At 44.1% G+C, this 17,058-nt stretch overlaps 3 protein-coding genes across 6 annotated transcripts; 1 reads left to right on the forward strand and 2 right to left on the reverse strand.

Moving 5' to 3' along the window:
• The first annotated feature begins 265 nt into the window (after positions 1 to 265).
• ndufa13 (NADH:ubiquinone oxidoreductase subunit A13) lies at positions 266 to 3,372 on the forward strand. The gene is made up of 5 exons (XM_084007962.1): positions 266 to 418; positions 2,483 to 2,561; positions 2,674 to 2,745; positions 2,832 to 2,901; positions 3,125 to 3,372. Exons 1-5 carry the CDS (start codon positions 325 to 327, stop codon positions 3,242 to 3,244), a joined length of 435 nt encoding a protein of 144 aa, XP_083864088.1. The 5' UTR covers positions 266 to 324; the 3' UTR covers positions 3,245 to 3,372.
• A 376-nt stretch (positions 3,373 to 3,748) lies between these two features.
• On the reverse strand, positions 3,749 to 8,708 carry cirbpa (cold inducible RNA binding protein a). Of its 4 annotated transcripts, XR_014597060.1 has the most exons (8): positions 8,512 to 8,708; positions 7,749 to 7,855; positions 7,516 to 7,622; positions 7,180 to 7,315; positions 6,931 to 7,087; positions 6,771 to 6,829; positions 4,152 to 4,243; positions 3,749 to 4,072 (listed from the first exon to the last, which is right to left on the reverse strand). XR_014597060.1 is itself a non-coding variant. In XM_084008297.1 (7 exons), the coding sequence occupies exons 1-7, from the start codon at positions 8,700 to 8,702 to the stop codon at positions 6,195 to 6,197; spliced, it is 750 nt and encodes a 249-aa protein (XP_083864423.1). In that variant the 5' UTR covers positions 8,703 to 8,708; the 3' UTR covers positions 5,270 to 6,194. The 4 variants fall into 4 exon arrangements, 3 of the variants coding, with proteins under 3 accessions (XP_083864423.1, XP_083864422.1, XP_083864421.1); XM_084008297.1 differs by lacking the exons at positions 3,749 to 4,072; positions 4,152 to 4,243 and adding an exon at positions 5,270 to 6,208 and having other exon boundaries at positions 7,201 to 7,315; XM_084008296.1 differs by lacking the exons at positions 3,749 to 4,072; positions 4,152 to 4,243 and adding an exon at positions 5,270 to 5,583.
• A 594-nt stretch (positions 8,709 to 9,302) lies between these two features.
• On the reverse strand, positions 9,303 to 13,301 carry LOC311012259 (midnolin-like). Its single transcript, XM_084007640.1, has 7 exons — positions 12,882 to 13,301; positions 12,716 to 12,803; positions 12,047 to 12,109; positions 11,098 to 11,622; positions 10,903 to 11,002; positions 10,352 to 10,585; positions 9,303 to 9,972 (listed from the first exon to the last, which is right to left on the reverse strand). Exons 1-7 carry the CDS (start codon positions 13,106 to 13,108, stop codon positions 9,806 to 9,808), a joined length of 1,404 nt encoding a protein of 467 aa, XP_083863766.1. The 5' UTR covers positions 13,109 to 13,301; the 3' UTR covers positions 9,303 to 9,805.
• Between the last annotated feature and the right edge of the window lie 3,757 nt (positions 13,302 to 17,058).

A 17,058-nucleotide genomic window follows, 5' to 3' on the forward strand; every position in this document is an offset into this window, starting at 1 on the left:
CCCTGTACACTTGTACCGCATCAACCAATGGATTATTAGTATTATGTTACAGATTAAACTACCCAACAGGAACTCTTTTGCTTTACATTTAGAAGGATTTGGGATGATACAGGACTAAAGCACCCCTTAAACGGGCTAGATACACCTATGGGTGCAGCTTTGATCACCCAGCTACTCACTCGGCCGCAGAGCGACCTCTAGAGAACAAATACATTGTCATCCGGACAGGTGGGGGCGGTAGAAGCTGGCCGGACGACAGAGTAGGAGGAGGCCTTCCTGCAGTGACGTCATCAACAGTTTGTTTGGGGAGAAGGCTGGAGCAAGATGGCGGGGTCCAAGGTGAAGCAGGACATGCCTCCTTCGGGAGGCTATGCCTCGTTTGATTACAAGAGAAATCTGCCGAAACGAGGACTATCGGGTACTTACATCACACACGCAGTTAGCGGAATACTCACGTCCAACGCACGAGCTTTTAAATACGGTATTTTGCGTCTTCCTGAGCAGCGGCTAATGCTAACGGCTCTGCTAACTAGCTCACACGGCGACCCGGTTCATTGCAAATGAGCTTCGTATTGGATGTGATGCAGTTAATTTCGACAGCTTTAGTAAAATAATGAACGTGTATCTGACGTGTGAAAACACACTGATACTAATTAATTAAAGCCACTGATTTTCACGGAACTGGTGTTGCACTTAAATCTGCCCCCATCAGATTCCGTGCCCGTGCTGCTGGCCAAACTGAAGGAAATAAACGTTCCTATGTGTCTATCTGTTATAAACGAGCCTTGAGGCTCTGCGTGTAAGGCCTGCAACTGCAAAGTCCTAAACAATATGAGAAGCTGTTAGCATTGGATGCATTATGTTATTCAATGAGAAGACAGCCGGTAACATTGGATCAGTGTCATGTAATCAAACTGATTATTTTGTTCAGCACTTGACTAAATGCTCTCCAACTGGTGCAGCAGGTTCTGGTATGGAACTGAGCTGACAGATGTCTTTGTCTTTAAGGGCAACTGTGGTAGTTATAAATCTGGTTCCCATTAGGCCTGTTCGATGAATCGATTTTAAATCGTAATCGCGATTATATAGTTAGGACGATGTTAAAAACGTGAAAATCGTTCTGCACTTTATTCATTCATTTTTGTTCAATGGACACACCTTAAGATACATGTGAAAGTGAGGTTTTTCTCTTCATCCCAAAGGGATTGTTCTTTTTGTTTACAAGAGGTCTACAAGAAGATAACATGGAGCAAAGCCAAAATTCATTAATTGTTCTTTATATTAATCCCTTGAGGGATTTTTTTGTTTAATAAGAGCAAGGTTTGCACTCATTTCCCAATGGGGAAATTATTTGCAAAATGTTCAATAAAAAACAGCATGTTTGAAATAATTTCTTTACCTTTTTGTCATTTCACAAAATAATCGTAATCGAAAATTGGATTTTGTGAGAAGAAAATTGGGATTTTATTTTTGGGCAAAATCGAACAGCCTTAGTTCCCATTTTCCTTTTATTTTTTTGGTCTAGGTGACTAATGGGGAAACAGTTTTTGAAACCGGTCCAGGATAGAGAGAGATTGCTTTAACCGTCGGATGCAATCATGCAGCGTAAGTGTAATGTCTCATCCACTAAATGTGCTTCTTTTTGACAGGCACAGATTGTTATCATTAGTGTCTGGCAATGTTATTGGAAGGACTCTACAGGAAAACGCTTTTCCTTACATTTCACTTGATCCGGTTCGTTCATTATTGTGTCTCGTGGACTTTTATTCTGAAATCTGAATATCGGACAGCAACAGGTCCCACACGAACGCCACCAGTCTCCCCTCTCGCTCTCTCCTTATGAGCTATTCATCTGTATACACTCGACTACGGGAACCATCAAATTCAAAGACCTCATCCACTTGAAATGATCAAAATATTCAGCGCTGTCATTGATTATCTTTTGGATAAGCTATGCTTCCAGTACTACCAACACAACAAACTCCTCCCAGCTCTCTCTCCAACCTCACGTTTCCACTGTTGTCTTCCGGCCACAAGTTTTCAGAACAAGGAGCCTCTCTTCCTCTGTAGTCCTTTCAATAATGTTGCCAGACACTAATAATAACATCTGAGCCTCTTGGGGGCAAAAACAAGCACTTCTAGTGGACATCACGTTACACTGACGTCATTTGTCCTTGAAGTGACACACAAACATGGGGAAATAAGGTCCAGGGTGAGATTTACCTAAGTTCTCCTGTAATTGTATGTGTCTGGTGATAAAGATAAGGTGTGGTAAACTGGTTTGATCAGTCGCTGGAATCTGTACGTGCTCTGATAATTTAAGACACAACTGTGCTGCCATTAATATGCTAATAGACGGATGGTAATTTATTGAATCTTTGTAACATCACAGAAAAAGCTATGTGAAGCACAACTCATCCTTTTTTCATGTGTAAAATACAATGTTGTCTTAAACTGTCAATATCCCTGCTTTGATCAACAGGATATAGCATGTTTGGCATTGGCATCGGCATCATGGTGTTTGGTTACTGGAGGCTTTTTGGCTGGAACAGAGAGAGGAGGTAGGATCAGTCTTACAGTTATATTTTGTTATGTATTATACAGATTTTACCTGTGACCAACATTTAAACCCAAACCGGCTGGAACTAGTGGTGATGTGTTTTTGCAATGCAGGCGCCTGCAGATCGAGGAGATGGAAGCCAGGATAGCTCTGATGCCCCTGCTGCAGGCAGAGCAAGACCGAAGGTGAAGAAAAACCCTCTAGATTTTAAAAGCATGGTAACTCCCTCACGCTAGTCTTCATGTAACGGTCGAATTTACCCTCTGGCCAGGTCCCTACGGATGCTGAGGGAAAATCTAGAAGAGGAGGCGGTTCTCATGAAGGACGTTCCCGGTTGGAAGGTAAAGCTGTGCGATGCATAAAACGATGCTTACATAACAAAGCTGCCTGGCAGTTTGAAATGCATCTTTTAGTAAACACACCGTCAGAGGCACTTTGAACTCATTAATATATCAAATATATATATATTGCATGTTATATTTAATGGTAGAACAAATCCAAGTTGATGCAGGTTAAGGGTGTCTTTGTATTGATAGAAACTGTCTCCCGTTAACACTCGTGCAGATCGGTGAGAGCGTCTTCCACACCGACCGCTGGGTCTCCCCTCTGTCAGAGGAGCTGTTCAACCTGCGGCCCCGCGAGGAGCTTTTGCACAAGCGTTTCGGCTTCTTGTGGTACGTGTGAGCGCCACCGAAGCCGTACAGCGTCCTGAGCACCAACCCTCTTCCACAGCCAGCACCATGTGGACCTGAGCCTACGCTCTATTCAGCTTGTAAATGTTCCAGTATTAAAGTATCTTTTTCTGTACCCCACCCTGGTTGTCCTCTTCGTTACTTCAGAACGTGTACCTCACTAGAGGGGGAACATACGTATACTGCAACTTTATGCTTTGTTCAAAATATTGTACCACTTACTAAAATTAGTTGCTTGTCACGCAGACTACCAATAAATAACCACTCATCTTAAGTAGATAACATTTAAAAAAAAAAAAAAAAAACGGAATTAAATGTACAATTTTCTGAGTAATAAATGGATTCTGATCAATTATCACATTAAAAAGGACCGTTTGGGGGTGCATTGCACCAAAAACACTCAACACCCTTGTAATCTATATATTAAAATAAATATTTATAAATTCAATTACCCATTTGTAAATATTCTGGCACTTAAGAACAAAGACTCAAGCAGTTTGATTCGGTTCACAACTTTATTTTACAAACTGGGATATAAAAATATCTTGTTTATCAAAATGATCATAATGGGACCCTAAAAACAGGCCCATTGCTCAATACTCCTCGTTGCCGACACGTGAACAGGAACTGTTGGGGCACGAGGGCGTGCAGCTGTCATCTTGCCTTTTCAAGCTGACCTTGGAGCAGCCACTACATGTGAAGAATGAGTCTTTGTGGCAAGCCAACATTAGACAGTCGCAAAGGCCTCAACCTTAGCGTTGGCAGGATCCTCGCATGTAGCCACTGCTTATAGCCGTGAGCCCGCTGCTGCACATTGGACCTGAAACCAGACAATGAAGGGATCGTAACCAGCCAGCACCAGGAACAAAAGGGGTAGAAGTATCACAAGAACACTTTACCTGATAACTGGAACAGCATCGGCCACTGCCATCTGAAGCCGGATACTTCAGCATGAGGACATCCACTGAGGCCTCCAAACAGCCAGTTCACTCTAAAGAAAAGATCAAGAGGTGGATTAGGCCGGGCAATTGCCATTGGACACAAGTCAAAGCACAAGTCAATGCATGCAACCCTATTTGAGTCTGAAACTCACCACTTAAGTCGTATGTAAAAGGGACAACAAAAAGCTGAATACAGTCTAGACACCTCAGACATCAATTAGGACTGCTGCGGGGCATTACTGGAGGAAATGTGAGTACTAATGCAGTGAACAGAAGTGGACTGAGCACAATACTACCCATGACTTAGAGGCCAATGGTTTTTTTGGTGGACTCGGAAGGTGGAGCACTACAATCCAGAGGAGCTTCACAGAAACATTTCTCAATGAACTTTCCAATCGGGGGGTGGGAAGAGGCCATGGCATGTTGTAGGCGACATCTGAAGCAGAGGACTAAAAACAACGACTAACTTGAAGGTATTCATGGAAACAATGAGAACTGAGTTTGAAGGATGTGAGCAAAGCAAAAGTAGATTTTTACCTCACGTGCATTGGCCTACTTTCTCCACATATGACCTAGGCAAGAGAGCAGCTTTCATCTCTGATGAGCACTTGTTGGAAGGCGCAACACTTCACTCTCCAAGGACTTGTAGGTTTTTGAAGTAGCTGACCTCTTGAACGTAATGAAGCATTAACATGACCAGCTGATGTTCTCCCAGAATCACCATGAGCGACTAGTCGGGGTTTAGTAGACAATCCTCACTAGAGGTTTGATCTCGGTGCACTATTAGGTTGCCTAACACATTTGGTAAATTGATGGTTTTTAGACATGCACAAGATGCACTGGGCCAAAAACCATCTTTAAATTCCTAAGTGTAATCCTAGGAGACTGGACGGCAGCTTTTGGACTGGAATTTTTAAGGACGCCGAATTACAGTATCCCTCCATTGTCCAAGATAATTTACAACTGCCCTCCAAATGACTCCATGTAAATTTGAGTACGTCGAGTAGTTATTAGTTATCGCAGGATTACAATGCTACGAGCCAACTGCTCTCAACTAAAATTCCCCCATGCGGTAGTTTTGAAAGGCAAAAGAATCAAGATTATTTTCCACAGTCTGTTTAATAGGCTCCATGAAGCCAAACTGACAAAGAAAAAAAAATATTGTTGATCATACAAAGAACATAAAGTACAAAACTGTTCCCAGTTGAGATATTACTTTGGGGAAACGAAGTTACATTTTTCGATCACTTAAACAAGATTAGTCCATTTTACAGCACATTTAAAATGCAGATGTTGAGCAGAGCACAGAAGATACCTTGGACAGACTGTAGCATGCTGCAATTTGCAACTTCATGAACGGCCGGCCACTTCGGTTGTGTAGTTCACCAGTCTGAAAGGAATTCACTCTTTGAACACACAGGAGCCTCAGCTAGACTAAGTTTTAATAGTAAAAGGAATTTAGCATAAAATCCCCCAAAAGTCGGTTTAGGAGTTAAATCGGATTTCTTTCCTCACTCAGTTTAAAACCTGGCGAGAGGTAGGTCAGCCACGGAGACTGAGAGGGGAAATAAGCAAAGGAAAAATCAAGCCCATCTGTATTTCAATATATATATATAAAAAACAACTAAGGAATCAAAATCAGGAAACACTTTACGTGCTGGACAAAGTCTACAGCGATGTAGTGGCCATGTGGAGAGCTGTTAAGTCCCCAAATAGGGACTTACAGCACTAATCAGATAACACAGATGCCTTTTAGTTAACGACCTTTTGAGGAATAAAGATGCCCAATCAAGCAAGGTAAGAGTCTGGAACTGTAATTTGTAACATGGTTTTTGTTAAGGAATGACCAAAACTCATGGCTACATTTTTTTTTAAGATGCTTGAGCTACTACAACAGAACTACAAAACTAAGGTCAGCAATAACACGTGGACATTTTTCTTGAGGAGCGCATCTTTGAAATACAGCCAGCCAAGTGATGATCTTGAATCAGGGAGAGATGTTTACTCGTTTGCAGCTGAGGATAAGAAGTGGGCACACAGGTAAAGACACTGAAAGTTCCAACACTGGAGTTTTACAATATCCCCTCAACCCACCAGACAGTCCATAAACCCTCCCTCAGTTTTTCAGCTCCATCCGTTGAGCAAAGTCAGAATGAGTAACATTTGCCATGTGTTTTCAAATTGTTTGCCAGCCTCTTTATCAGAATGGGACTGTGGAAGGGGGCTAGCAGAATTTGGCGATCGCAGAAAGGCATCAAGTTGGGCTCAGGTACAAAACTGAGGGACATACATGATACAAGTCTTCATATGTTGGGGCTGTGCAGTCGTTTAATTCATGTTTGATGGTGCTCAGTGTGATGGGTGAAATGATTTGAATAAAATGTGACATCTGGTGTGAGTAAGAATCACCATACTACAGACAGTGTTCAAATCTTAATTGACGTTTAAGATGCTACAAATTCCAAACTGGTTTTAAAAGTATGAGTATACCGACTAATTTTAGGTGTTAAATTTTGAGAACGACAGCCCCAACATAAGTCTACATACACTGTACAGAAGCGCAACGTATAAGCTTACCATAGCTGTCGTATCCATCGCGGTAGGTTGAATTGCGGTTACCGTATCCACCCTGACCTCTGGAAATGAAACGGACAAGATTTAATATATATACACATTTTGTAATATTAATATTTCATGCAAGCAACACCGTCTCAGCTGTAGTTTCACAAATGCTTACCCATTGTCTCTGTAGCTTGAGTATCCGCCGCCGCCGCCGCCACCACCACCACCGCTATTCCTGTACTGGCTGCCACCAAACCGCCCTTCAGAATGGAAGCTTCTGTCGCTGTAACTCCTGTCGTTGCCGTAGCTCCTGTCTCCGTTGTATCCGCCTCCTGAACACAAAATACATTATTTGCCAATGTGCCAGAAGCATGTACAGTACTCCGTACACGTCAAAAGTCGAACGCAGACAGCTAGTGTCCACCTCTGGAGTAACCCCGTCCACCTCGCCCACGGCCGAATCCTCCTCGTTGTCCTCTTGGGCCGCCGGAACTGAAACCTCCCCTGGAGCGCCCACCCTTTCCTGCTTCATCCACTCGAATGGACCGCCCATCCACAGTCTGCAACACAAGACAACCCACCGTTTTTATTTATAGTTAACTGTAAATAGCAAAATATGTCTTGAGAATTATTTTTCCTCATAACGAATCAAAATGATAAAACATACAACAAGCATAGGGGAAATTGTTATGAAGGCTCATTATTTATGTTTAAAAAATTAAATTAAATGAAAAAAAAAACGTTAAATCGTCGTGTTTACCTTGCCGTTCATGCCATCCAATGCATCCTTAGCATCTTCTGCGTTGTCGTATTTCACGAAGCCAAACCCGCGAGATTTCCCCGTCTCTTTGTCTCTGATCACATCCACTAGGGGGAGGGGTGGAGGAAATAACGGCATTAAAACCATGCATTGACGGGGAAAAACACGAATAAACCTCTTCATACGAGCATAGCACCGATTTATATAATAAACGTAAGCTGGGCCGCCCTTACCCTTCTCGATGGATCCGTATTTGCCGAAGGCCGCAGCCAGAGACTCCTCGTTAGTCTCGAAGCTCAGTCCTCCGATGAACAGTTTCCCCTCGTCCGACATTGTGTAGCTGGATGGAAAACACCACAAGCAAAAAAAAACAGCCTACGTAAATATTTACATCGAGCTGGGAGCGTCTTTTGTCCCGGACAGACATCGCCCCCCCCCACCCCCAACTAAAGTAGGTCACCTGCCGTCATAACCTGCGTAACGGCTTTTTTTAAAGCCGACGCCACTTTCTCCGCTACGCGTTTAAACAACAAAAAACGACCCACTTGAATTCGTTCTAAATTTTCCATCTGATTTTTTTGCGTGCGTGTCGTCGACGGCGCTACGCAGCGAGCAAACCACTAGGCCTCAGGCCTACGAACGTGGTACCGTTATGTTAGCGGATTAGGTAGCTTGCATCGATCCTCTCGGCGCCATTTTACAGCACCGAGCTCATGCGCCTTCACTCCCGACTTCGCATGCGGCCAGAAGCCATATTATCTCGGTTGCATAATTTAAAAAAAACACAATAAAAAGGCTGAAAACACGAGTTTTACACATCCCGCCCGAACAACGACGACATGTAAGCGATTTTACACGTTTCATTAGCTGGCGCTAATGATTTTTTTTCCTCCAAAAACGTAGCATTTCATATCTAAAGCCATGCTAATTACACACGTTTGTGAACACGTTTCATTTCGAGGATTATCGTGTAAATGAGCCGTTGGAAGCGCGTACCTTTGACTAGCAGGAGTCCGTGTGGAGAGCAGCGAGGCAGCAGGTCGAATGAACGGAGGGAGGAGGCGGATCCGGTTTTCACTGCTCTGCGCACTCGAGTCTTCTTCTGTGGTTCCGTCGGCGGTTGCCAAGTAACACGGCAGGTTAATAACTACCGCCACTGTCCAGGCGTGGTGTGACGTCATGTTCATGTTTAATTAACTAACTATTATAAAAACGTATGAAATACTTATGTTTGGAAAAAATAATGACGTAATACTGCACGTATTCCCGTTCCCAGGGAGGCGTTTCATGCTAGCTTTTCTTGATTATCCTGGTCTCCTTTGTCAGTGTTTCTGGTCTGGGTGGATTCCTGACTTTTCTTACTTTTCCTGACAACGCTGCCTGAAGGTAGCTGTAAAACCAGACTTTGCTGTTGGTGTACTGTACGTTTTAGTCGACACACAGCTGATGTCTGTGGTTCCTCTGGTCTGTGCAGGCAGCCTCAAAAACACTCCGATCAGTGCAGGAAAGCACGGATTCAACACTGGAGGTATCATACACGGTTCTTTGCCACACAGCTTATTTTCTGTAACAATCAAAGATAAAATGGAAACATTCCATCGGCCTTCTGTCACAGGAATTTAGGGAATGCTAACTTTCGGGGGTTGGCCTATAAATCTCTCATTGCAGCACTCTATAACATTAAATCCAACAGAAAAGGCTCGCAGTCTTTTTGATGGGAGGGAATGTAAATAATGAGATGGGGTTAGGAGTTTCATGACAGGAAAAGGGCTTGAGACAAGGTTTTTAAATGTGTTCTTTTATTATCTTTTGTGTTTGCACTTTAATATTGCATCTGTAAAACATTTTTTTAGAGACATCCTCTGCACAGAACAAACAGACGGTTTACATTCAAGACATGGACATTTAAGGCATTGGAATACATAAACGAACATACGGTAAGAGGTCTTTGTACAAAACACCAAGATGTAGAACATGAAAATGCACATCGCAGCCTTTTTTTGGCATCTGCTACATAACCGACGTTGTCACCGACTGACTCAGATGAGATAACATGCTCAGCACATCGACAGCCACGGGAATCAGACTCCTCGGACCTTTTTGGGCTTACATTCTCCAGAAATGCTCATAGTGTAAAAATATCAACTTAGCATCCGAGTTCACTCCGACGCCGTTTCCCCTGTTCCACAAGTTCAGCGGTCAGCTTTGGTTACTGCGATGGTTCCTTCTGGTCACCAGAAAGCTGCCACTGCTATCACAGTGAGCGGATCACAGTGTCCGTGCAGGAAACTTAGGGACGATGGTGACGATACTGGTAGGGGTGAGACGACGTCTGTGAGTTCCTGCGAGTTCGCCTGCGGAGACGTCTCTGATGCATCAGAAACTGCAGCCGCTCCAGCTTACAGTGTAATGTTTCATTCTCCTGTGTGGGTGCACAGATGGGGTGACTGTCCTCACCTACAGGGGAGGAAGAACAACTAGTTAGTGTTACACAACATTTTTTGTTTGGTATGCTCTGTCAAGGAAAATTATTTTCATCATGAGCAACACATTCATGAATTTAGCATTGTTGGGGGGTAGAAGAGTGACGAGGAGAAGACTCCATCAACAATTCAATGATAAAGCCGGGATTCACTCGACATTTTTATATTCCAATATTTGACAAATGGGAATATAAGGATGTCAAATAGGGCACACACTGATTTGTCATGCAAGTGAGCAAAAATCACAAGAGAAAGCAAATGCTGTGTGAATAAATCTTATTAACCCCATTTCCCCTGTAATATATATTTGCATAAGCAATGTATTGTGAATGCAATGTCCAGTTTGTGTTCACCTGGAGTTTCACTGAGGTGCTCTGGCCTCTGGGTCGCCAGTGTTTTGCTTTTTGCTTTGCTCGGCTCCTCCACTTTCACAGGGTTTGGATCAGGACAGCGGAGATGAGGGGGGGCAGGCTGAGCCCCCTGGTGGTGGTAGGCAGCTCTGAGGAGGTCGTTGAGGATCTGGAGAATGATGCTGATGCCACGTCGAGGATGGCTGATGCCGCTCTGACTGCAAGGGGCTAGAGTGCCTGATGAGATAAGAGGAGAGAGTGGGGGGGTTACTTATGACAGAGGGAGACGTGGATTATAGTGGATGAAAATGAAGAACTAGTAGCCAGCCAACAACCTGAGACAGTAAGTACAACAATAAAATAGTAGATCTAACTAAAGTAAACAGCATCTACTTAGATCCCATCCGTTCATATATTTGGATGGTTGGATAAAATAAGGAAGCTGAACACATCTCTTAATCAGCTAATCAAGAAAATGATCGTCAGATTAGTCAATAATCAAAATAATCATTAGCTGCAGCCCCCCAAAAACATCCATCCATCCACACACTTACCAGAAAACGTCCCGGAGAAGATGCCGGGCGAGTGGCTCACAAAGCTTTCTATGACTGCTCCTGGCTGCTTGCACAGCTCAGCAGTGGATGAAGCATCACTCTGTACAACAAGAAGTTGTTCATTTTGAGGAATGAATACTAGTAGAACTGTTAAAAAAACAGATTTACTTTTGCAGAAGAATAAATTAGGCTAACCTCAGGGAAGGTTGACGCCGGTGCCGGGCTCCGGGGTCCAGGGATGGAGCCGGTGGGAGCAGGTGAACAGACCGGGGTGTTTGCTGGTAGTGGACAGGTGGCACGTGGACAACCAGAAGGCAGAGAAGGGGTTGAAGTAACGGGAGAAGATGTGTGCATAGAGTAGGGGGGGCAGGACTGATGTGGGGCAGCATTGGTGGGTGAGTGAGAGACGGGAGCTTTTGAGTTGGAGGAAGTTCTGGGTCTTTGAGCACTCGGTTGGATTGGGGATGTAGAGTCAGAGGAGATCTGGGCCGGAGTCGATGCTTGGGAAGGAGGTGAGGTGGGAGGTCCTGTGATATCGCTGGGGGAGTCGGCAGTGGGCAGGCCGGTTTGAAGCCTGCCGCTGCTCCCGGCTCTCAAGTCCCGGTGGTGCTGCAGCTCCGCCACGTTCTGTGCAGAAAGCTGGAGCTGCACGTACATCATGTGGGCACCGATTCCCAGGTTTATGGTCAGAGGCGTGCGCCCTGACAGGAAGTCACTGATCTGCAGGATAGTCAGGAAAAACACACTTCAGAGGAATTTGGAGACACTCGTGATTGCCGTGGTAACGGCGAGTATGATTTACATTACTGTGGCAAACATTTATTGAGCAGCTCCTCTGTCAGAAAGAGAGCTGGATGGAAGTAGGGAGATACACGTCTGTCTATCTACATCTAAAATCTTTAAAGAGCCTTTAAACGGCTCCCAAGATGGTGACACCTGAGCTGGCAGGTTCATAGTGACAATGAAGAACTATACTTCTGCAACAAAGCTTTTAACCGCCATACGAGCGAACTGCAGATTGGTGGCCGGAGCACCGGACCGTGCACAAAAAGCATAAGCAGCAACAAAGCAATTAGTGACTTCATTCTTCATACAATATTAATGCTCTGGATTTCTTATAGTACTCATTAAAAAAAAGACTTACCTGGACTTCTGTTAAACTTTCCAAGACATCCATCATAGTTTTCTCAGCTCTGGCAGTGGAGCACTGTGGAAGCAGAAATATGACAACATGACGTCTGCAGTGTGATTAAATGTGTGCATGTTACGTTACCAGGGAACACATAAGGAATGAATAACTTTAATTATCATGGTTATCTGTGAATCCATATATGGGACTTTACTTAATGCCTCCTTCACCTCTGAACAATGAGGTAAACAGCAGTTAAGCAATGACAAACTATTACTTCATTGTTCACCTTTCAGTTTCTTTATGTGTGAAGTGATGGTAGCATTACTACCTCATACAGTCTGCTGTCAGGTTACCAACGCTCCATCCTCCCATCAACGTGTTCACACATAAACTGATCACAGTACGAGCAATACATCAATACTGATGATCAATCCTTTTATTAGTTACCATGTTATGCCCCCATGAAAGTGTTTTTACACTGAATCCAGTCATTTGTGATTCAAGTATAAAAATAACAAGATGACAGCAGGAAGGGAATCAAAATGCCGAATTAATCAATGTGATGGCTGAGTATTCAATAAGAAGCCAGTCTGATACTGGGGAGGAGGGGCACAACACTGGCAACTAATGGGAAGGAGTGAGTCAGTCCTCAGGCGCTGGGCCACATCGGCTTGTACTTACAACTAAGCCCGCTTCGATGGCGGGGACCAGGGTCAGCTTGCTCCCGTCTGTGATCCCCAGGTCCAGCAGCGCGCCTGCACTCAGCTGCCTGGCGCATTACATGGACAGTTAGCACACGTTGCCTAAATCACGGAGCCACATGTGTTGCATTCTGCGTGGAACTCACTTGTCTCTGTACAGGAGGACGATCCGGTCCGTCTGCAGCCTGAGCTTGTGGGAGATGCGTCTCCTCAGCCCCTCCACGGTCTCTCCTCGGGGGACGCTGAGCTCCACCGGGCCGCCGGTGGTCGACGTGACGGACAAACGCATGGCGGGCTGAGCGGCGGAGACCCCAACCCCGCAGCCTGCAGCCTCGCCCGGGGTGACGCTACAGAGGCCCCGCTGCTTCTCCATTCAGCCGGGTTGCTGAGACGGGTCGAAGGCGGTTAAGCGGATTCCGGTCGCTCGGCTGATCGGAGGCGGGAGGTGACGGTGTTTTTCTCCCGAGTCTCGCGTCTCATTCCTCGGAGGACGGAGACGCAGCTTCGAGCACAGAAATCCGTTCTCTGACCGAGGCTGCCTCTCTTTCTGGCGTTGACAGACGCAGCAGTACTCCACCGAGCGTAGAACACCCCGACGCAATCAGTGTAAGCCCCGCCCTATCCTGACACACAGCCAATGAGCGAGCGTTCCGAGGCAGACCGTCCGGTCGTCCAATCACAGGCGGTCTGTGTATCTCTCGGCTCCACCCTCTTTTGTGTCCCCACTTGCCATTCATAACTGATGCAATCTGCAGAGCGCCACAGTGTTCAGCACAGAATGTCATCATATCAAAATGTTTGTCTCATTTCCAACCAAAACAGACAGACTGTGGGTGAATGTCATATTTTAGTTGATTATACACATTATTAAGAGCTAGTCACAATATTTCTGCAGCTCCTTAAATGACTCATCGTCTCCAACACCAACAAATCTTCACCTCCTGATGATCATAACAGCTCTGTTATTTACACGAGGGTTTCCTCCGTGACGCTCTGTTAATGTGTGAAAAAACCCAGGCTGTGTGACGTTATAAATTCACCCATAAATGTCACCTGTGAGGCTTACAAACACACTGTCACTTACTTTAATTGAACCCTGAACTCAATGATCATAAAACAACTATTCACCTGGAGTCGCTTATCAAGCCTCCACGATACCAGACAACTGCTCTTTGGGTGAGCCAGGTTCAAAAGCTTTAACGTCTTCTTAATTTTCCTTTTCATATTCTTTTAACGTTATTTTGGTTTTAGGTCTAGAGATGCTCAAATGTGGTACAAATGGTAAAATCCTCAGAGAGAGAAATATGTGATTTGTTGCTATATAACTCACTGTAAAACCACCGTGATAATATAAATAGTAGTAGTAAGCATAACAATAATAATAATAACTTTGTATGGACATTTCAGCAGCTCGACAGTAAAGAAGATGTAATTGTATAGAGATTTCCAGCAACACATAAGCCTTGTTTCAATCTGGTTGAGATAAAACTTCAGAATGTATAAATAAAAAGGGTTTCAAGAATACTTCCAATAATTCCTCCTTTTTCCCTTTCCAAGGTCACATGGGTGCTGGTGCCAGCGTGCACTGAGCTGAAGGCAGGGAAACACCCTACATGCATGGATGCGGTATAATTTCACTGTTCAGCCGGTGGGAGGAGATGCTCACAGACAGCATCCACCCTTTGTTCTCTGCAGTCTTTCTCATCCTCGGCTGTTTAGTATTCGTGTCCCACCTCCGGTCCACAGGATCTCGGGGCTGCACCTGTCACGTGGCTCGCTGTAGCGAGAGGACCAGCTTGGAGTAAAATGACGTAGGAAGTCAGGATAGGGCAGAAAAATGTGCAGCTAATATGTGTTTCCACAGGGTGGCTAAAAATAACTACACCCCCGCTTTATCCAGCCTGCGTCACTCCACTCCCATCTCACCTACCTCCCTTCCTCACCCCCTCACTCACTCCTCTCCTAAATGCAGACATGTTTGCCTCCTCATGTATCTTTTCTGTCCGTGCAGTGAGAACGCCAGCAACTCCACCGTCTCCCTTTGTTCTGTTTGGCTTTGAATTGCTGTTTCAGTAGAGTATTTTCATCTCTATCTGTCGGATTCTCTATATGCTCAAGAAATGTGAGACACACACACACACACACACACACATACACACACACACACACACACACACACACACACACACACACACACTGAATAGCATTTAAAACCTTATCTTTTTCCAAATGTCAATGAACTGGAATTCACAAGCAATCCCACACTGAGCTCATCCTCAACTTTACTCCTTTTTAGTGACTTGATGAACTTGATGTTCCTTGTGTGATTTTTGATGGACATCTTGTCCTCCCTCCCTGAGCCCCCCTCCCCCCTTCCTCCTCACTCCTTCCCAACATTTCTATGACAGCATGACACACCAACGTTTCACCAAGACAAGCGAGAAGGGAGCGCTTGCTGCTTTGCATTCTTTGGGCCTCGCTGAGAAGAATTCCACAGGATGTCCTGCTCTCCAGAGCATGCAGAGACGCCACTCTGACGTCAACCGTCCAGCAACACACACACACACACACACACACACACACACACACCCCCACCCACCCACATACACCCACACACACATTCCCAAATTCCTCCTTCACAACCTGCAGGCATGATTTCCCGACTGTTTCAATCCTCTGGTATGTTTCGTTACACCTTGACTCGTTGGCATTTCAGAGATAACAACATAATCGGTCCTGAATATTTCAACAAGAATCTTGTCGATAGACTGAGGAAATCATCAAATGGTGCTGTCTTGAAATAAAGAAACACAAAAGTAGGAAAGCATGTGTTTTCACTGATCTTAAAAGTTTTACTTTATATCCTTAAGTGGGATAAAAAAAAATCTGAATTCATGTCTTCAAAATACATTTCTAGTCATTATGTTTAGCTGAGCCATCTGTTTACCAGTGTGAAGGACATAATTATTATTTATTTATCTAATTAGCAATGCTCCACCCTGAGCCAGAAACCCTGAGAGCTACAATGTCACACAACCTGTTTATTTTAGCTTTCATCGATGAGTTTAATACCAGTAAATTCAATGAAACTATCAAACTTTAAATATTTAAATTCTTAAGAATACGGCAGTTGTGGGATGTGATCCAAAGGTGTAACTGTGTGATTATACATCACCTTTAAGAGGCTTGATAGTTCACTCCCTTGTTCGACGCACATGTTGGCTCATGTTAAGGCTTTAAGTGCACAAGCTGAAGAAACTGATGAAATCAGGATCATTCACATACGTCTGAAAACCTGCTGCATGAAATCCTTCTGGGAGGGCCGAAGACAGAACCCTGTGGAATCCCTGTTTTTACTCTTTCAGAAAGCTGATTTCACAAAGAAGGTTAACACAAGCATGCAAAGACATTTACACTCTTTTATTTGAATCAGTGTACATTTAAAAAATGCAAAACAGAAACTCAGGGTCACATCTTGGGAACTGTCAAGCTTGACAACATGCCATATCGGGCCCAAAGGGGCCACATCATTTTCTTTTTATGTGTAAAAACATGTCCCAAGTCCTTGAAAACGATATGTTTATGCTTGCAACGTCTGAAGAGGCGTTCTGCTTGTCGAGTGAATTAGACCCACTTAAGCAGGAAAAGAAAAGGCTGAGGAGCTTATTGAACCAAAAATGTACTGGAATGTAAGACACAAGCCTGAGAAGCAGAGGAGCAGGTCATTCAAGTTTACACAAACATGGCATACGAAGACATGTGGTCGCATTCCCGAGTCACCAGCATCTCTTCTGCATCTATCCAGAGCACGTGACACCTCACTCCTCCAGCAGGCTCGTCTGGTTAACTCCATGTTGGTCATTTTTGTTTCCCCCAATGAATTGAATCAAAGTCATCACCGGTCATGTGTGCTGTTATTTCTGTCACTCAGCAGTCCCGGTTTTTGGGGCCAGTTTGCCAAAGTTTTTGGAGAAAGTCTTCAAACAGGTTCAACCTCACACTTTCTGTTAACACAGAGTGCACATTAGTCTTCCTGCAACTCTGCAGCAGCTGACGCATTTTCCATTTGTGCTAATCTTTCTTTTCTACATCACACAAGAATGCAGAGGGGATATTGCAATAAGCCTCCTTGGAGTGTGAGTGCAAACGGTGTAGAAAATATTGTGGATGCAAAAGACAAAGATGGATGAAATAATGTAAATATTTTAAATATGAATCCAATAGCAACAGTTTTATGTGTTTTAGTTGATGCTTTATATATATATATATATATATATATATATATATATATATATATATATATATATATATGCATTTGAGGAG

This window comes from Eutrigla gurnardus (genome assembly GCF_963514095.1).
Source record: "Eutrigla gurnardus genome assembly, chromosome: 4".
Lineage (NCBI taxonomy): Eukaryota > Metazoa > Chordata > Actinopteri > Perciformes > Triglidae > Eutrigla > Eutrigla gurnardus.